Genomic DNA, 21227 nt, shown 5'->3' on the forward strand with positions numbered 1-21227 from the left:
CTTGGAGGGATGAGGTGTCTAAGTTGCATCATCTTGTTACTGAGGTGCCTCAGGGCTCAGTGCTGGGACCAATTCTCTTCTCCATCTGATTCAGAAACATGGCTTATCCTATCACTGCTATGCTGATGACACACATCTCATTCCAGCTAGATGATCTGACAGTAGCTGCTCACATCTCAGCCTGCCTGACAGACATTTCCTCCTGGATGAAGGACCATCTCCTTTAACTCAACCTTGCCAAGACAGAACTGCTTGTGGTTTTGACCAACCAATCATTTCATCACAACTTCTTCATTCAGCTAGGCTTATACACCACAACTCCTTCCAGGACAGCCAGGAACCTTGGAGTTGTGATTGATGATCAGCTAAACTTCACAGACCACATTGCTAGAACTGCCCGGTCCTGCAGATTTGCCTGAGAGAACATTAGGAAAATCAGGCCCTTCCTATCAGCGCATGCAACACGACTCCTTGTCCAAACAATTGTTCTATCCAGACTGGACTATTGTAATGCTCTCTTGGCAGGCCTTTCGGCATGCAAACCTCTGCAAGTGATCCAAAATGTGGCAGCGAGAGTGGTCTTCAATGAGCCAAAGAGAGTTCAGGTCATACCTCTCTTCATCAGTTTGCACTGGTAGCCAATAGTCACTCGCATCAAATTCAAGGCATTAATGTCTGCCTACAGAACAACCACTGGTTTTGCACTCCTATAACTAAATTCACTACTTCAGATTTATGTCCCCTCCAGAAGCTTGCGTTCTGAAAGTGAATGGTGCCTTGTGGTGGCACAAAGAGGCACAAAATCACTTTCAAGGCACAAAAGTCACTTTCAAGGACCTTTACCTTGACTGTTCCCTGCTGGTTGAATGACCTGCCTAACTCAACATGAGCAGCTGAGTCTTTAGCTATTTTTAAGAAACAGCATCTTTTTTTTTGACAACACTTGTCCCATTAATACTAACACTGAATTTCTATTCTATTTTTTTTCTATTTATTAAAAAAAAAAAACTTTTGAAACTGTGTACTGTGTTAGACTAACTCGGACTTGTCACAGAACTTACATATTTTTGCTCTTTTGTTGGTTTAACTGCTTTTATTGTTCTCATTTGTAAGTCGCTTTGGGCAAAAGTGTCTTCTAAATGATTAGATGTAGTGTAAATATAAAAGATTTTTAAATATATAAAAAATAAAGTATCTTATGTTCACCAAGGCTGCATTTATTTGATAAAAAATACAGTAAAACAGTAATATTGTGAGATATTATTACAATTCAAAATAACTGTTTTCTTTTTTATTATATTTTAAAATGTAATTTATTTCTGTGATGGGAAAGCAGCCATTACTCTAGTCTCCCTAATCATTTTTATATCTGCTAGACCAGTGGTCGCCAACCCGTCGAACTTTAGCACTGTTCCAGTAGCTTGCGAAAATAACAGAAATATGAGTACAAAAATACATTACATTTCTCCAGTCTTTGTACTGTATTTTTGTATTTATTTTATGTTATTTTTGGGAGCTACTGGGACAGACAGATAAAGGTAAATAGCCCACATCATGTCTGAGTCTGTAAATGGCCGTTAACAGAGACGAGACGAATGGCCAGTAAAAAAAAATGGCCAGAGATGCTGAAGACGGACGCGAAGAGGAGAAAATTCTGTAGCAGGCAGATCAGCTCACTGTTTATGATGCTTCAGAAAGATTTCGATGGCAATGGCATTTTATTTTCCTCTTACCTCAGAATAAAGTAGCTAATTATTAGCGCATTTAAGCTTTGTTTACAGCGGTAACCAAGGAAACACTGTAGCACTGCTGCTCTGTAAGCGCCACCTGCTGTTGAATTTACGTCCCATTCAGCCTGCTGTTTTTGTTTCATGCTTTTTTGTGTGTGTAGCATTTATAATTTCACAAAGATAAAGTCAGACTGTTCTGTTTTTGCTTTAAATCTTGAAATTAAATCTAATTAATATAAAACAACTGCTCATGCAGCATGCGTAGCATCTTTGTTTGGATTGTGATTAAAAAGCAGTGGTTCCCAATTTGAAATGGCTATGTATTTTTGTTTATTATAATAATATTAATAATGAATATCTGCAACCAGTATCAGAATCGGCCAATTTGCTTGTAAAAATAAATAAATAAATAAATAAATCAGAATTTACATTGGCCACTAAAAAAATATTAAATACAATCTGGGCTGTCTTTTTCTATCAAGTAGATCTTGCCTTTCAAAAAGGTTGAGGTCAGGGATCTTGGGCTTAAAAAGGTTGGTGACCGTGTGCTAGACAATATTCTGTTACTTAAAACAATTATAACTCTATTTTGTTACTTAAAATACCTACATTTGAAGGTCAAACTTTGACATAACAGAAGCATTAAAACTTCAGTGGGAAGTGTAATCTCAGTTCTCGGTATTCGTGTACTGACCTGAGCTCTTCCTGGTTGTTATGAGGCGGGGTGGGTAGAGATGCCGGCACATTCACAGTTTTGGGCCCTTGAGCCAGAGCTCGAGCCAGCAGCTCCTCCTCAGCCTTAAAGTGCAACGGCCGAGAAAGCAGCCCTTTGGTGACTGTTGTGAAAAAAACAAAACAATAACCAGCGTCAATGGTGCATTTCTATAAGCACCCATTGTGCATTAGAAATATTATGTTTTGTGATCTAAATTTATCTTTGTTTTGGGCTATTGATATAAACTGCTACATTTCTAAATGGCAGCAATTTTTGGTAGACTGACACAATATTGACCAAAAACCAATAAGTATAATATGTGATTAATCATTAAAAACCTATTATCTCTAGTCAAGAGTATACAGTTCATTGGCCAAATGAACTAGTCAAAATGTTCACTATCAATACCAAATTCAGCCACTCACCATCATGCCCAGCAATGACGCCACCTTTGCTGACAAGCTCTTCTGTTGTGGCAAAGCCATTGAGCAACTTTTGCCGCGCCACTGGTGGAGGGGTCGGGGGCAAGGAGGCAGGAGGGGTAGGTGGGTTGCTCAGGTTATTCTGCTGTGGAGAGATAAAAATATGAGTCACCATCTGCATATCTCATATATAAAAACTAATAAGTGAAGTTTACTGCTGATATCACAAAAATTGATGTAAGTAATAAAAGTGATCACTTGATGCTTCAGTAGCAAATGAACAGTCATGGAGTATTTTATTAGCTATTCTTAATTACCTTGTAAATCAGTTGGGAGTAATAGTCTGAGACACCATCCAATGAGGCGCTTCCAAATGTGCCCGAGAGACGGCTCTCTCCATCCAGCTGTCCGCCCCCATAGGGCATGAAATGGGCAAAGTTCACCCCCACGAGAGGCTCCATTAGGGGCAAGAGAGAGAGCTGCTGCTGCAATGAAACAGTGAGCGACACATGGGAAATTAGAAAGGTCATGCTTAGAAAAGCGTTAGAAGAGAGAAACCAGTGCTCCTGAGGTCCTATGTAAATGTGGAAGAAACCCGTCAGAAACTTGACAACTTCTTATGTGATGAGCATTTATTATAATAAAAGATGAAATATTTGATCAAAGTATATTTTATATTTCAAGATATTTTCAATAAACATTTCTGATTATCAATTTAAAAAAAAAAGCTTGATATTTTTGTGGAAATATACTTTTTTGTTCTTGATGAATATAAAGTTTAAAAGAACAGCAATTATTTGAAATAAAAATCTTTTATAACAGTGTAAATGTCTTTACTGTCAGTTTTAAACAATTTAATGTGTTCTTGCTGAATAAACATACAGATTCCTTTAAAAGAAAAGAAAAATCATTAAATTCCTAATAAATGTCATGCCTACAAATGACTTAGAGAAATCTTTATTTTCAAAACTCAATCTAAAACTGCATGACAAAATGGCAATGACCTACACATATATATCAGACCACTGCACATAAAATGTTTCAGTTTAAGTTGCTCCAAAAATAACTTTTTAATTAGTATTTAGTCCCCCCCCCACAATAAAAATCTATACATCCTTAAAATAATATTAATTTAGATTAGAATATAAAATTACCCTTTAGAATATAGACTTTCAAGTACACGCACGCGCAAACATTTTTTTTTTTTCTGAAAGAAATTAATACTTTTATTCAGCAAGGATGCATTAAATTGAACAAGTGACAGTAAAGACATTTATAATGTTACAAAATATTTCTGTATCAAAGAGGTGCAGTTCTTTTAAATTTACTATTCATCGAAGAAGCCTGAAAAAAATCATGGTTTCCACAAAAAATATTAATCAGCACAACTGTTTTCAACATTGATAATAAGAAGAAATGTTTCTTGAGCATCAAATCAGCTTACAAGAATGATTTCCAAAGGATCATGTGACGCTGAAGACTGGCTGATGAAAATTCAGCCATCACAAGAATACATAAAAATTTATTTAAAAAAATGTTATAAGAGAAAACAGTATTAGAACATTAGAACAATATTTCAATATTACTGTATGTATGCTCAAATAAATGCAGCCTTTGAAAAACAGTGTTCACTTTATTAATATTGCTAATAATGTTAAATGATAACCAGTATAAAAATGAATAAAAAGTAACACATTTCTGGTTTAGTATTGATGAGGGGATATTTGAGACAGTTGACAGGGTCATGGAAGTATATGTGACTCACCTAGACTGAAAAGATAAAGGATTTTGGATCTTACCTGTTTTAACTGGGTCATTACTGGCTCAGTAGAGGAATACACTGCTTGACTCTCATCCTCTTCTTTCTTCCTCTTTTTACAGCGGGGGGCGGGTCTGTCTCCGCTCTTGGGTGCCCTCTTGTTCCGCTGTTTCTTCTTGTCCTCTGGAAGTAATGGTCCAGGGAAATCATGGTGGTTTGAATCTGAGAATGTCTGTAGGGAAAGGAAAAATGACAGTCAAGACGAGTTCAAAAATACCCAAGTTTTGAAAAGAAAATGATGCATCCTTAATCACTCACCCCAGTGCTATCCATGGAGCTCTGTCGCAGAAATGCCTTGCTGTCTGTGGATCCCTCTTCCTCCGACCTCAGACTGTCTTCAGACCTCTGGTGGGGCAGTGCAGGAGGTGGAGTCCTCTTATTCTTTAGAAGGTGTTTGAGGAGTTCATTCCCAGCTTCTCCTTTCAAGCTATTGGCTGGACTTTGACTCGCAGGATGAGACATCATTCCTTCCCTCTCTCCTTCGACCTTGACCATGCCTATTCCTATTTCCATCTCCATTCCCTTATGTCCATGGCAATCACTCGACTCCACCTTCTCCAGTTTGATGTTGGAGAGGATCCTGTCATGCATCTCTTGATGGCTCATGGCCATCTCTGGCCCTCCACCACAGCTGCCTTCAGAGAGCTGGCGCTCTAGCTCAGAGTGCGGCTGGCTGCTCATGGAGCCTGGTGTAGATGATCCAGGTTGGGACGTCTCGCAGAACTCATGGTCGCCGAAGACCATTGGGTTCCTTGTTGGTGTGGATGAGGTATCTGACACGCAGGGCGTTAATGGGGCTGTCAGGTCAGAGTGAGGTGTAGAAGGAGCTCTCAGTGACTCACAATCATCATCTTTCTTCTTCTTGCGGTTCCTTTTCTTCTTGCCCTTCTCCTCCGGGATGATGTTGGAGTACAGCTGAATAAGTGATGGACCGGGACCTGGAAAGTTTGGAGGCAAGGGTGTGGGTCCTTCCATTGGAAATGGATGCCCTTGAGATGGATTTTGAGGCATCATATTTGGCCCAGGATATCTCTGAGGTCTAGCTTGTGCCTGGACAAAGTTTGGTCCATGGGGCGCCAGGTTCTCAGAAACAAATCCTGGTCCCATTTCCTGAGGGAATGGACCATTACCCATCATTGGTCTGGACGGTCCTCCAACGAACCCTGGTTGCATGCCTTGTTGCTGTGGAAATGGTGGCCCTTGCATCTGCTGCTGCATTCTGGGTGGCTGCATGAAGTCCTGCGGTAGGTCCTGGTTGTAAAAAGGCATCTGGGACAGGGCCCTCATGGTACCATCTTGGCAGTTAGGAACCTGCTGTTGCTCCATGCAGTGTTTCACACGCTGCCTTTCCACCTCCTTCATGAGCTGAACTCTTTGCCTCTCCTGCTGCTCCCGTAGTCTCTCCTTGCGCTCACGCTCCTGGAAACCTTCACTAAATGGGTTGGTATCATCGAAATTCACATGAGGAGACTCGCCACCTGCCTGCCCCTGACTGGGCCTAGCCACTGTTGGCTGTGGAGGCTGTGCCTGGACTGCTTGAGCGGGCATTATTCCTGGCATTTGAGGTCCTCCACTGGGAACAGGTGCACCAGGGTGCCAGCCTGCTGTGTTGGACACATTAGCTGCATCTGGTTGTCCAGGGTGAAGCCGAATGGGCATCATGGGACCCATCATAGGTTGGTTCATGGGGGGCCCAACTGGCATCATGCCAGCATGAGGCTGCATTGGTGGCATTCCAGGCATCAATGGGGGCTGCATTCCACCCTGTTGCTGCTGTTTAACTCTGTACTCCTCTATCAGCTCTGCATGTTCCTTCTGCTGCTTGCGGATCTAGAAAAAGCACAGAAAAAAATCATCATAAATCGGACTGAAACATTTACAACAACATGCACTTTTCCCATTCATTCCAACATGTCCTTGATCTTAAAAGAAAATGTCACAAGGAATCCGGTAACACTTTATTTTAGGGTCTTTAATTAGTTGCTTATTAGCATGCATATTACTAGAATATTGGCTGTTTATTAGTACTTATTAAGCACATATTAATGCATTATTCTGCATGACATTCTTAATCCTACCCAATACCTAAGCTTTACAACTAACTTACTAACTATTAATAAGCAGTAAATAAGGAGTTTGTTGAGGGAAAAGTCATAGTTAATAGTGAATATGTTTTCCCTATATTAAAGTGTTACCAAGAATCCTTGAAACAATATATGATATAAAGTATTGCTTTTAGATAATCACATGACATCTGAAGTAATATAATGTCAAAGTAAACAACCATATGTTAGAAATAATACTACTACTCTTCATTAGAAATTCATTAATTGTAAATGCAACAGTATTTCTTACATCAGAAAATGTTTTTTTCATATTACTTTTTCAAATTGTACAGACCATAGCTGAACCACAAATTTAAATGATTTTCATTTTTTGAAACGTGTTCTGTCCTTGATTACTGCAAAAATCTTACTTAATTAAAATTTTAAACTTTATTTGACTATTACAAAAAGAAACAGTCATACAAATATTTAAGGATTCAAGGAATTTGAATTCACTATTAAAACATTCGGAAAAACTACTGAAGGGTAAGATGATTAAAGTCCTGGGCAATAACTATAACAATATAGAACTATATAACTATAAAGTTTTAATAATCATTCTAATTCTATGATAAAATGGAAGTCCAAACCACAACTGAACCACAACAAAAATGACACAGAGGAACAATATCGTTGGAATCAGATTTTTTTCTTCCCAATACAAACGATAATCGATAAAACATTGACAGCTAATCAGAATCCACCTGACTTTAAAGAGCTTGAGCATTTAAAGTTGCAGGTTATCATGCATTAGTGTGGAGCTAATATAGTTATCATTATAGTTATATTTATAGACATCGCTCTTGTTGTGAATGGGCCTTAAATAAAACAACAAAGTAAACTGTTCTCTGTTAAAGGACAATCATGAAATGATATGTCATTTAAATTTATTTTTCAATACTGTCATAAAGCTTTTCAGGATTGTATTATAAACTGTTTTAATCGGTTTAAGTTTTCAGAAAGAGAGACCATAGACATTATCTGTAAACAAAGCAGCTTATGAATGATTGATATTATGTGTGTGCTTTACCTGTTCCAGCTGTTTCTGCACCACCCCCTGCTGCTCTGTCACATGTTTCAGCTGCTCCGCATCTTCTTCAGGAAACTCCCGTCCTGCTTTCTTTGCAGTTCTCTGCTTGGCTGACAGGGCCTTTTTTGACTTTCTGTGGGCCCCAATCTGCTCTTCCAAAAACTTCTGCTGCATCTGAAGCAGCTGCTGAGTTTCCCTGAGCCAGTCCTCATACTGAACCTTCTGTGTGTCATCTTGATGGGGGAAAGGTTGGAATTATTAATTACTGGCATAAAGAATACATTTCTGTAATTAAAGGTAAAATAACATTTAAATATGTTCAGTTCAGTGCTTCATCTGGTATTACATTACACATTATACATATCTTCATATTCAAAATGTTTTCCTTAAAACTGGAAGAGAAACGACATGGACTGTATAATGATATCAATAATTATTAAAAACTTACGGGCAAATCCTGTTCCAAAATTTGGGGGATTGGGTCGTGCCATGTGAGGAGCAAGTTTGCCATCCTAAATATAAGATTTACAACAAAATTACACAATCACTGTGGACCTCATCTGCAGACCTGTTATGCATTGACTAAGGAAGTCATTCTGTCTAATTCACTTTTATTTGTGGCTAAAGGAAAATCAAAATATTTAATAAACAAACACACAAGGGGTGGGGGATGTGTAGACTGGCCATTCTAATTTGACTGAAATCTGCTGAATCAGGCTCAGATTCCAAGTGCGCTTACTGAGAAATCTGCAAAGCGTCTCACCTGTGCAGTCAACTGCATTGGAGCTATACCTCCATCAGGACCAGGTAGGGCCTGCCCTGTCTGGACACTAATTGTGATTTTGTGAAGAGAGGAATAATGGAAGAGCAATTAGTACACATGCTCAAATACACTGAAATAAACTTAATATTTCAGACAAACAAACAAGACTATTAACTCACTTGTTCATAACCATTGAAGTCATTCCCATGTTGTTCTGAACCATCATTTTATTGATTCCTTTCAATGCAACCATCTTTGCCTTCATTATGGGGTCAGTGATAGCATCAAAATCTGAATAAATCATTGGAAAAGTATGCACATTTAAGTAAATTAAAGTCCCATGCATTGTCTAGTATATTGCACAAATATGTTTTTTAAAAAATATAAAGTACACATATAAATTATTTAGGTTGTGATAAAAATCTGCAGAAAAATGCATTTTAAATTATTAGTCTGGGTTAAATATATGTATCTGTAGCATGTTACTGATCACCACAGACAATAATTTTAGACCTCAGTTTGTAAAAACAGGCAAAAAAGTGTTACAATCATATCCAAGTTTATGGGACAATCCCATAGACTTTCATGATAACAGGGATCCTAGACATTTTTAAAAATTCCATACTTTTCCAGACTCAAACTTCCAAACCTCTCTGTAGATTTTTTCAGACCATATATAACATAAGTGTTTCATACAGCACTGTAAATATTTTTTCTGTAAATGTGGTTTGATGTTGCACGATCACCAAACAGCAGAGTATAGTCTGATTTAGATGAAAGTTCACTCCTTTATCTGTTGCTGGTTTGAATGGGACACATTCATTTAGTGAAGTTCAAAGGAGACTCGCTTATGGTAAAGAAAAACAGTTCTGCGTAATTAAAATGCGCACCTTGAATTCATTCTGTCTATTTTGACAATTGGCGGAGCTCGACAATAAGGACTGCCCGATGGTCCGGGGCCAACATGAACGACGCTCTGCACAGTTGACAGTGCTGCATCGTCACGAAAGTTTATTATTTGCACGTTTTTATGCCTTGCCAGTTGAAATATTAAAGCACAAGAAGACGGGAAAGAGAACTCAATTTGGTACTCGCGTGATGTTTAAGAAGTTTTGTGCACACACATTCGAAGCACACACTCAGAAAATCACTTCTCAGACAGCATGTGAATACTGAATTGTAGGGGTGTGACTAGATGGGTAGCTCACGAGATGAGAAGAGACACGAGATTGAGTTCACGAGAACGAGACGAGATTTTTTATACACTATTTTTTAAGAAATCCTCAAAGATGATTAGAAAAATAATCCGCAGGTGTATTTGAAATGTTTTAACTAATCATCTTGTAATTAATGTCATTTCAGTTCGGAGTATGAATTATCATATGCAGTAAAAGACAACAATATTCAAACGTTGTAAAACATTTTGCCACAAACTCAACTGACTGGCTTCTCTCCTGTATAATTTCATACAAGTCTCTTCAGACCTTACTGTACATGATTTATGAGCTTCTACAACTTTTGACCTCCTAGCTGAAAACCTTTCCACAAATTGATCATAGAAATAAAAAGAATATAAATAAAAATGGTAAAACTTTACAATGAGGTCTCATTTATAAACAATGTATTAACCAACATCAACAATGAGCAATATCTTTTCTACAGTATTTATTAATCTTTGTTAATGAAATCGCGCTTGAATACGCGCTCACGTTTACTTTCACTTTCGCGATCGCGCATACTCTAGGAAGCGGCAGCGACCATTATCCAACTGAATTAAATGTTTTTTTTATTTCTATAAAAAGCAAAATGACAGTGGAGGCATAATGTAAATGTTGTGGTAGCATATTCTTTCTAATTTCACCCTCACATTATCACAAGACTGCTTTTCGCCTTGACGAGAAATCTCGTCACACCCCTACTGAATTGAGCTCTCTTTCATGTCTCCTTGCACCTGAATGGACAAATTCAGACAAAATTATGTTGACTAAAACTGCGTGTCTTGGCGAGTATCCTATAAAACACTGTCGGTTATGTCTTAAGTGAACTTAACGGTTGAGAAATAAAACGCATGTGTTTTACTCTATATTTGATCCATGCATTCGTTTTCTGGCTGCTGTCAGTGTTTTTAATGTTAATCAAAAAATAAAAGACAGAAAAAATAAATACTCACTGATATATGAGAATAACTTAACTTATACCTGAAAAGCACCGTTTGTTTTCTTTGTATGTTTTTTTCTATTGTATTTATTTGTGCTATTGCTATTATTTGTTCTTATTTTATTACTGGCTGTTTACTTGTCTTTAACAATATCTAAGATATATTAGTTAGGCTAGTAGTTTTTGCTGTGGTATCAAAATTATAATCGAGAATTGTAAAATGTCACTGGTATCTGAAATTTGGTGTCATAACCTTTATTAAAATTGCATAAGTCAAACACAATGAAAACAATAACTATTTTAATGCATTTATTTATTACTATTTTGAGGTGGGGCCAGTAAAAATTTTGGCAGGGCAAGTAAAAATTTGCTGTTTTCTTTTTTCCATACTTTTCCAGACCTGTAAATTTTCCATATTTTTCCAAACTGTGTAACAAAATTACATATTTTTATATTAGGTAAACCTTACCTATGTTGGGAAAGAATGAGTCACTGGAACGTTGTCTTATCATAGCTTGCATTTGCTTCTGCTGCTGTTGCTCCTGTCTTTCCTGATCCAGGAGGTCTTGGAGAAGAAGTGGCTGCTCCTCCAGAAGCAGTGGTCTGTTCTGATGGCCTTGCTGTGACAACATTGCCTGTTGTGTAAGAATACTGTGTTGTTCCCCTGAGAGTACAGCATCCTTTTGATCCATACCAAAAATATGGCTTTGTTGCTGTTCCTGAATGGAGCCTGGGATTTCTAAAGCACTTTCACCATGAGAAGACACCAACGATTGGTCAATACTGAGGTCAGTATCCATCCCCTGCACAGAGAAGTTTCCTTGCCCCAGCATAGAACTACTGAGTGACATTGTAGCTTCCTGATTTGAAGGGTTGCTCTGTGCCGCTGACTGCCCACAGTGTTCCTGCTTTAGTGATTCACTTTCTGGTTGTACATTGACCAGCATACTTGAAAGCACAGGAGTAGCATCAGGGTGAATTCCAGTCTTTGGAACCTGTAAACTGGCATCAATATCACTTTCAAAGCCAGCTTGATTAATGGCAGCATTATCATTTATCTGATTCTTACAAGAGGTGTCTTGGGACAGGCAATCTTTTATTCCATTTTTGCTATCCTCTATTTTCAAGGAAACCAAAACCTGATCTTGAGGAACATCTTTACTGACGTGACCTTGAGACTGAGCAGTTTTGTCTACCACGTCCCTCACCGCTGATGTAGAACATGATGATGATGCGGATGCGTCATCAAAACTTTCCGTCTTTTTTTCAGCTTTGGTTTTTTGGACATCAGACGTCTCAGTGTGGTCTTCCATAGGATCACTGAGATCCAGGTCCTCACTAAGATCTAAATCAGCATCAGCATAAGCAATAATATCAAATTTCCCAGATGTTAAAAAGTCATCTAGATGCAGGTCATTTGTTTCAAGATCCAAGTCCTTTCCATCGTCCGGGTCAAGATTTAGGTTCTCTAAATCAGCATCAACAAGGTCCTTCACCTCAACATCTTCAAGGTCCTTCACAGCAGATTCGTCAGTATCAATTTTTTCCTCAGGTACTTCATTTGAGGATAAAGGGACCTCATCACTTTGTACAGCAGATGTAGCAGCAATATTTGTGAGTAGGGGAGCACTGAGTGTCTCACTGGGAGCAGGTTGGCTAATAGACCTTGTCAGGGGGATTTGTGGATGTCCAGCTCTCAGCGGAATATTGGCCTGCTGTAAATTCCCCAAGCTCAAAGATGCCTGCATCTGTGTAACTGCTACCTGAGACTGATTCATTGTTGTGTCCATTGTCTTTGGAACCTGATTGAAGGGGAATCCCATTTCTTGGCCACCCAAGAAACCTGGGGGTCGTTGGTGTGAGGGCGATTCCATTCGATTTCCCTGCATAACAGGTGGTCCAAAGGGAAGCCGCAGTCTGTTATCTGGTGCTCTGTGTCTCAGTTCTATGAAAGGTCCCATAATGTTATGCTGTTGCATGTGCATGCCACGAGGTGGCAAATGTGGGTTTCCTAAAGGGCTGCCACCTATTGATTTTCCCAAGTCCATAGACATGGATCTTCTCATCTGTGGATGAGCTTCAATTATTGAGTCCTGCATCTGATGAGGTCTTGGAGCTCCCATAGGACCCTGGACACTGGAAGTGAGGGGCATCCTAAAATCAACAAGAGAATATTACCATTTTTGCTTAAAAAAAAAACAAAAACCTTTAGTTCCTTAAATTAATACAAAGTGCTACAAGTTTGGTAGTATGTAAATTCACCCACCTTGGCCCTAGCTGCCTTATATTTGAGTCAGCATCCCCAGGAAACTGTGGTCTAGGAAACTGGCTTTCAGGGAAATGCCCCTGCTGATCCCCTGGATATGGTCCATGGAATCTCTGAGGGGCTCTTACAGCTCCTGGACCAGGATATGGTGGTGGTGGGCGATTAAAAATTTCATTCTTTTGGCCTGTAGACTCCTGACTCCAGTGTTGAGGGGTTCCTGGAGGCATGGTCAGAGGATGTTCCTGTACACCCTTGTCTTGACGTATGGCACTTTTCTGCTGTTGCTGTTTGAGGATCAGCTCTCGAATACGCTGACGCTGTGAACAAATTAACAGTATGTGTTAATTGGTGTTTTAAAAATTATATATTGTAACTGATATTATGAACCTCATTAAAAAAAAACATCTTAAATAGAGTAGCAATAAATTAAAACAACACCTGTCTGAGTCTTTCCTCAGCTTCAGCAAGAGGTACTGTTTGAGCTTCAGTGCTGGGCTGCCCCATGGTGTGGGAACTGATATTCTGTACTAATCCTTGTTGCTCCTTATTTTCTCCACACTGAGAATGTGGAATTATGGGGGCCTGCTCAAAGGGGTCATGGATTGGAGTCTGATTAGGTCGACTGGATAGTTGCTGAGATCCGGTATCATCTGTCATACCTAGATGTTTGAGGGCCTGAGGTCCATGTTTTGTTGGACTGGCAAAAGTGTCTTGCATCAACACTTGAGGAGGGGAGAATGGATCTTGATTGGACATGGGCCCAGGTCCCAATCCCTGCCCAACACCTCCAGGGTGAGGTGTTTGTGAGAGATGTGCACAGGGATCATTAGGTAATAGCTGGGACCTTCCCAATGACTGTGAATGAGGATCGGGCCCTACCGGGCGTGGCAGTCCAGGAGGTTGACAGAAAGGATCAGGAGCCCTTTGGTGACTTGGAGACTTGGGGAACCGGTCTGCCATCCCTGAGCGTGGGGTCCCAGGGGGTTGTGCGTAAGGGTCCATTGACATAGGGGACATTATGCGGTTTTGAGTCTGCTGCTGAGAGGGTTGATTCATCATGACTGGATGGCGAGATGCAGGCTGCTGAGTGTAGGGTTCAGGGTCATGTGGTCTAGGTGTGCCTGGCATTCTAGAGTAGGGGTTAGAAAATGGAGACTGAGCAAAAGGGTCACTTGAAGGTCTTGGTGTAACAGGTTGGGTTCCATAGGGATCACACTGAGAATAGTCTGGCCGAGGGGTAGAGGGGGCTCGAGCATATGGATTACAGGGAGGCTGGCGTGCCATTGGCCCAGGCTGAGGAAATGGGAGGGTTTGGGGCTGCCGTGAAACTCTCTGATTTGCATAGCCATCACTTACAGCAGGACGTGGAGTGAGTGGAGGCTGTGCATAAGGATCATTCTGTTGATTCTGGGAGAATCCCTCAGAGGAACGAGGCGGCATCATTGATCTTTCAAAGGGATCCCCACTTGCTCTCCGTGCATGCATAGCTGCATATTGTTCCTGAGCCTGAGGAGGTGGCATAGGGGTTTTAAAGACCTGGACGGACCCTGATTCATTGCTGCCTGGGATAGGAGTGAGTAAAGGACGAGCATAAGGGTCTGAGAGTATCATCCTGCCTTGAGGCATCCTCTGGTAGGCTTCCTTTCTCACAGACACCCTAGAGAATGGATCATGGCCTGGGGAGCCAATAAGATGTCTTCCTTCCAAAGTTTGACTTGCTCTAGGAGGGCACATAGGCTTGAGAAAAGGATCTGTAGCTACTGTTGGCCTTGGTGTGTCTGGGGGCTTGGCATAGGGGTCATTACATATGGCTGTTGGAGAGCCAATTGGCTCTGAAAGACCCCTGGGAGATTTCCCTGATTCCGAGTTACGGCGTGGAGTTCCCTGCCCAGCTGGTGGTGGTCTGGGTGTGCCAACCATTTTGGTGTAGGGATCCCAGGGTGAGGATGGTCTGGAGCCAGAGGAGCTTGGGGAGAACATCTGAGGTGATTGAGGCTGAGATCCCGAAGATGGGGGTGGAGGGTGAGGGCGCAAAAATACATCATCAGGGGAACATGATGTAGGCGTGCCAGGCAGCTGTGACTTTGAGACCCCATTCTTTGAACTGGGCTGCTTAGGAGACATGTTCCCATTGTTAGAATGCACAGAGACAGGACTCTTAAGGCTACCGGAAGATTCAAGATCAGATTGGCTGATCGATGGGAGTTGCTGCTGCTGCTGTTGAAGTTGTTCATTCTTCACCTGCTCAAGTTTCTGTGTAGCTTCTATCTTTGCTTGCTGCTTACTTTTCTGTCTCATTTGCTGCAACAATAAGCGAAAATATATATATTCTAATGATTAAATAGTAAGAATAAGTACAATTTATGATTTATTTAAAATACACAATGCATCATAATTATAGTCAAATTCATAGAATAGTAATTAGGTAAAAGTCTTCATTTTAGAATTAAAAAAAAAACTCTGCATCTATATTAGGGCTGTGTAATTAATCAAAATTGATTTTCAATTTTGATTTTGGCTTCCAACAATTATGAAAACAAGATAATAAAGGTAAAATTGAGCATCCCTAATCTATATTTTATGTCATTTGATCAGTTTAATTACTTCTTGGCAAAAGAGAACACAGATGTAATTAATTTGAAATTCTGAGGTGTGTGAATATGTGAATTTATGCTTGAAGAAAATTAGATTAAAAAAAAATCATATTCTTTTCTTTCCTCTGAAGTAAACATTAGTAGAGTAAACATTTTAGTAAAGTAAATGCTTAAATAGGGTTTATTTTTAAGGTTGCTTCTGCAAAAATGTCAACAACATTAAAAACTGTAGCTCAAAATGCAGCGGTGACAAATTTGTTACAGTTCAAAAAATATATATATATTTTTTGTGGTCCACAAAAGAAACAGTTATGCAGATTTGGAACAACATTAAGGTGAGTAAATTAACATTTTTATTTTGGGGTAAACAATTTCTTCAATTTTTGAAGATCTACCATGACAAACCCAATTTCAGGACATCAGGGTCCAGTGGTATGTTTAGTTTGTTGAGATGACAGTTTACAAACTGTCATTTAGCACTTTTACAAACAAATATATTAAACTTACCTGTCTAAACTTCCATTCTTGTTCATGTTCTGATTCCTTGTGCTTCAGTGGATCTTTGAACAATAATTCTGGGTCCAGTGGAGGAATAGCAGGATCAAACACTTCTAAAGGCTGCTGGGGCTGGGTCGGCTGCCGCTTAATGGTCTCGTTGGACATTTGGACTTTGTTAATGCGAAGGGCTGCCCTGTTATCCCTGGCCTTTTGCTGTAAATGGTGGGGAAGTCAAGCAGGTTTGATATCAAAGAAAGACCATTGAAATTCAAAGGTTACATACATTTGCTAAAATTACATGGTTTTTAGATTAATTGTCTAAAAGGTTTTTTTTTTTTTTTTTATTATTTTAAGTGGTACTCCTTCATGTCAAGGTAATGTTCCCTTTAATCCTGAAATTTATTTATCTCTCAGACTGTAATAAGCTCCTTGGACCCAATTTATTCTTTTGACTTTGAGTCCCTATACCCTGCTGAAATAAATTCCAAGCTGGTTTATGCTGTCTAGCAGGTAGACCAGCATAGCTGTGTTATTAACCAGCAAAATTGATCAGGTAAGGCTAGTCGACAAGCCAGCATACCAGCATTCAAACCATGAAACTGCATATGCTGACCAGCTTCCCAAAATACAAAAACACAATATATGCTGCTCTTTTCTGTAATTGATCCAGAAATTTCTATCAACATTTTGTAGGCCCTTAATAGCTGATGAGAGAGGCATTTTACTGTTCTTCTGAACTATAAAGTTATTTTTGTCAAAGCATAATAATGTGATGATGGTGATGATGATGATGATGTCCTCTATGTATTACAACTGATACTGTGCAACTTACTACATATGGAGCCCGGTCCTGTGAACTTGCTTTTCTCCACAGTTTTGCAATTTGTTTTACTCGTGTTGACCAGTCTGTAAGGTTATAACATCAAAATAAAAGTTTCTATTAGAAGAATAACAATGAGAGTTATTAAGAAGAAGAGATAGTGTCATTTAAGGTCAACATGTAAATCAATATAGATCTTATTTACTTTCTTAATTGCTTTATATATTTAATATGCAGATTACATACTATTTAGTAAGTAGTTATCGATTACAGTAGTACAGTATTGATTATTACTGTAGTAGTTATTGATTTTCAAATCTATATTTGACAGATAACTTTAAAGTCTCTTTGCAGACCTGGATATTCCTCCTTGAGGTTTGGGAAGTTGACATTAGTGTACAGGACGGGTGCAACAGTGGCAAGTTCTCCGAGTGTTTCCTCTTTCTCCCACTTCAGAGTGCTTTTCTGTGCAGTGGACATGGAGTCTCCCTCCACTTCCGAGGCAGCGGCTGGAGCAGATGCAGAAGCTGACCCTGTAGCGGACCACGGACCAGCAGTCTCCTGCGCTATCAAATTGAATTTCCTGTCCCTGCACAGTAGATATAATAAATATCATCTAGAAATGCTGATTTTATTATTTTTATTCCACAATATTTTTTTTATTATTTATTATTCCACAATATTTTTACCTACTGAACAAGAAAAGACCTTTCCTTGTTTTATCAATACTACAATTTAGATATGTGTGGGTGTGCATATGTCTGAAACAGATATACTCATGGCTGACCTAAGATTGTCTGAGAAAGGCATGCGCTGCATTGGGGGGATATTTCGAGCCATATCTGGCCCTGTTCCAGGACCAATTGGGGACTGTGAAAACTGCTGTTTGGGTTCCATCAAACCATTCATCACTGGCATTCGTGAAGACATTCCTGTACAAAAACATAACAATACAGCTAACCAACAGTGCAATGCCTGGTCTTAAAGATTTATCACAACGTAATGTGTCAGTTTGGTTCACCTGAGAATGAAAAACTACAGAAAAACCTTTGTTTGTAAAATGGTAATGCACTTGAGGGATGAGTCAAAATGCCATAGAAACCATCAACTGAGCTGATACAAAACCCAGAATATGCTGATAAAGGTGAAATGTGTGATTTTTGCGTCACTACCATCCCCACCAAATTACAAAAATAATAACTGTTATCAAAGAGGTTTCTTGAACAGTCTCCGTCTGTCGTTGTCAAAACAGAAAGTCCAGACCCAAACTCAAACCACTGTAAGCCTATATTGGCTGTGTTGGGCAATGTCGGCTTTGCTTTGAGTAAAAATTTCTGATAGTTAATCCATTCAAGATCGAATTATTGTCAGATTATTGCTGTAAATTGTCTGTTGTTTCCAAATGTTTGAATTATTCACAGGTTCCCTATTACATCACTCTTCAAAAACGATGCTTTCATTCTCTTGACAAACTAAAAGATGTAAAATGTAATTTGTATTTATATGGAATGAACCATATAGATTGTACAGCATGTGTGCTTGCTTATTTTGCTCAAGAGCATGATATGTGTAAGTCCAGTTAGCTAACAATGCTTGGGAAATGCTCCCCTGGTGGGGATGCTCAAATAATCAAGTGTCGCATGTGTTCACACTCTTTTGGAAGTCAACTTCTGGGGCCCTATTTTAACAATCTAAGCGCATGGTCTAAAGCAAAAGGTCTATGATGCAAGTGCATGTCCGAATCCACTTTTGCTAGTTTAACAATGGGAAAAATGGTCTGCGCACCAGGCGCATGGTCTAAAAGGGTTGTCCCTATTCTCTTAATGAGTCATGGGTGTATTTTGGGCGTAACGTGAAATATAGTCTCGTGTGCCATTCCCTTTAAAAGCCAGTTGCGCTTGCGCCATGGCCTCAAAATAGCAATGCGCCAACAATACACCTGAACTTGTTTTCAGACCAGCACGCCCATGGACGCACAAATGCATTTGCTATTTGAACAACGTGGCGCAGGACCTTAAATTGATAAATGCGTCGAACTGAAACTAGCAAAAAACACTTGCGTCGCGCCTGGCACCGCATTGTGCCAGGTATATAATAGGGACCATGAATGCCACACTTATAGTTGTCTGTGCATATTCAAATCAGCATGGGAATGCTTTAATATGGAAAATATGACACACATCACCTTTAAATTACATAGACAAGCATTACTGTCAAAAGACAACAACTAAATCAGAGTCTCAACCATATCACTCAATCATAACAGTCATTAATTTCCTACAACAAACCTGAGTTGGGTTGGGAGGGATGTAAACCAGGGCCTGGGGGACCATGCAGGGTTTGAGTTCCCTGAATTTGTTGAGGCATCTGAGGAGGTTGGCTGGTGCTGGGGCTCAGGACAGCTGTGAAGAGATCCTCCACATCCTTCCCACCAAGCTCTGCAAGGAAACAGGTTTATTATTAACAACATAATGAATTGCTATGTTCACTGGCAATGTTCAATGTTCACGAAGTACATAACCTACCTGGTATTTTGTAGAGTCTGCTGAGTATTGATTCTGTATGGCAGAAAGATTCAGTGTTTACATTTGTCAGGGACAAATATTACTATTAAACAATGCGTACGTTTGTTATATACAGACCATCAGTGACCATCTTGTCCAGTTCAGGGCTGAGGATGCCATCCAGTGGCTCCTCAGGCACCTGACGTGGGTGAGTTCGGCCTAGATGAGCTTGAGATGAGACAGATGCGTCTTCTGTTAAAGGAGCAACGTCCAGACCTATATAAACACATAAACAGAAAAGCACACAAATATTGTTACTTCCATCTTAACAAACTAAACATACCAGTGGATCCTGATGTCCTGAAATTGGGTTTGTCATGGAAATTGAGAATAGTTTAACGCAAAATAAAAAGGTTAATTTACTTACCCTCATGTTGTTCCAAATCTGTGAATATATATATATATATATATATATATATATATATATATATATATGTGTGTGTGTGTGTGTATACATGTGATATATATATAGTGTCTCAGTAGGGTCCATTGTTATTTTGGACCCCATTGACTTTCATTTTAAAAACAAAAACAACTTAAACATTCTTCAGAATATCTTTTATGCTCGCATTAAGAAGGTTATACTAATGACAGTAAGTGAGGGAAAGTGATGACAGAACTTTCATTTTTAGGTGAACACTGAACTAAAACTAATAATCAAAACTGAACAAGGTTGTGTTCAGTTTTGTCTGATGTCATATCTGACATAGACAAAACTGAATAAACAACTTAGTGCTGCAAATAATTCAAATAGAAATATAACTGTGGGCTCTGAGGGAGGTCAGACCGCCTCGTCCTGCAAGGCTGTTTTTACAGCAGGGATGATAGCTCAACATCTTTCACAAATTACTGGGTTGGTTCCTTTTCATCAAACCAAGGACTCTGTGGAACTCAGTGCACCTATTCTTCATTTATCCATTCATATAGAGGCCCTGACTGTCGCTCATGGGAGGAAGGCCATTCATCAATGCCTTCAGTTTTCTGAAATGCCTGTCTCTAGAACATCTCAGTACTGTGCCGGTATAAGCGAAGCATCCAGCACTGCATTGCTGCATCTTTCTTAATCAGTTAGATTCTGATAGGAGTCTGTTATGGGATGTTTTACTTAGTGAAATAGACTTAATAGACTACAAGATGCATAATGGTTGGATTCAGGTTCAGTAAACATTGTGAGATAAGTGTCAACAATCAAAAAGTAACAGAAATGTGCCAATAAAAGCCAAGCAAAAGGGTGTGAGAGAACAAAAGAAAGAGGAAATAACCAAAAAACATGACGATGAGCTCTTACCAAATGGTGAAGGAGAGTACTCAACTTGGAAAGGGCAAAAATCAAGACCTACAAGGACCCAAACCAAACACAATGAGGGATCAGCACAGTGGAGAGAGAAAGAAAGAAATATTCTGCAGATGATTCATACATACATTGTAAAATAAAATGAGCTAAGAATGAAATATGAAAATGCCAAGAAAATTTACAAAATGAAAGGACAATCAAGATCATCTCTTAACTACTTAGATATTAAACTACTTATGTATTATTTTTAAGAAAAGTTTATTTTGCTATGATGGACATCTGACTGTACACCATATTACACTGGAGTAGAGTCACACATAATATATTCTATATTTCTCAAACCACACTGAACTCAAAATAAAATATGAACAGATAATAATGGAATAACAAAATGTACAAAATAACACAATCCTGGACGTGTACAGTTGTTTTTGCCTGTTCAATTTAACT

General features: G+C 39.2%; 1 protein-coding gene across 2 annotated transcripts in view; it reads right to left on the reverse strand.

Annotated features, from left to right (window-relative positions):
- The window catches only part of kmt2cb (lysine (K)-specific methyltransferase 2Cb), a 124769-nt gene that overhangs the window by 15289 nt on the left and 88253 nt on the right, over positions 1 to 21227 (reverse strand). For both annotated transcript variants that reach the window (XM_067363962.1, XM_067363961.1), the window contains exons 29-48: positions 20772 to 20819; positions 19562 to 19699; positions 19445 to 19477; positions 19208 to 19357; positions 17707 to 17851; positions 17276 to 17508; positions 16932 to 17005; positions 16109 to 16312; positions 13446 to 15308; positions 13008 to 13324; positions 11211 to 12895; positions 8764 to 8875; positions 8585 to 8651; positions 8270 to 8333; positions 7822 to 8054; positions 4945 to 6516; positions 4667 to 4858; positions 3185 to 3352; positions 2871 to 3012; positions 2425 to 2566 (exon numbers count right to left, since the gene is read on the reverse strand). In XM_067363962.1, coding sequence (XP_067220063.1) covers positions 2425 to 2566; positions 2871 to 3012; positions 3185 to 3352; positions 4667 to 4858; positions 4945 to 6516; positions 7822 to 8054; positions 8270 to 8333; positions 8585 to 8651; positions 8764 to 8875; positions 11211 to 12895; positions 13008 to 13324; positions 13446 to 15308; positions 16109 to 16312; positions 16932 to 17005; positions 17276 to 17508; positions 17707 to 17851; positions 19208 to 19357; positions 19445 to 19477; positions 19562 to 19699; positions 20772 to 20819 — 7582 coding nt within the window. The remainder of the gene's footprint in view (positions 1 to 2424; positions 2567 to 2870; positions 3013 to 3184; positions 3353 to 4666; positions 4859 to 4944; positions 6517 to 7821; positions 8055 to 8269; positions 8334 to 8584; positions 8652 to 8763; positions 8876 to 11210; positions 12896 to 13007; positions 13325 to 13445; positions 15309 to 16108; positions 16313 to 16931; positions 17006 to 17275; positions 17509 to 17706; positions 17852 to 19207; positions 19358 to 19444; positions 19478 to 19561; positions 19700 to 20771; positions 20820 to 21227) is intronic.

Source organism: Chanodichthys erythropterus, chromosome 16 (assembly GCF_024489055.1).
Source record: "Chanodichthys erythropterus isolate Z2021 chromosome 16, ASM2448905v1, whole genome shotgun sequence".
NCBI classification, from domain to species: domain Eukaryota; kingdom Metazoa; phylum Chordata; class Actinopteri; order Cypriniformes; family Xenocyprididae; genus Chanodichthys; species Chanodichthys erythropterus.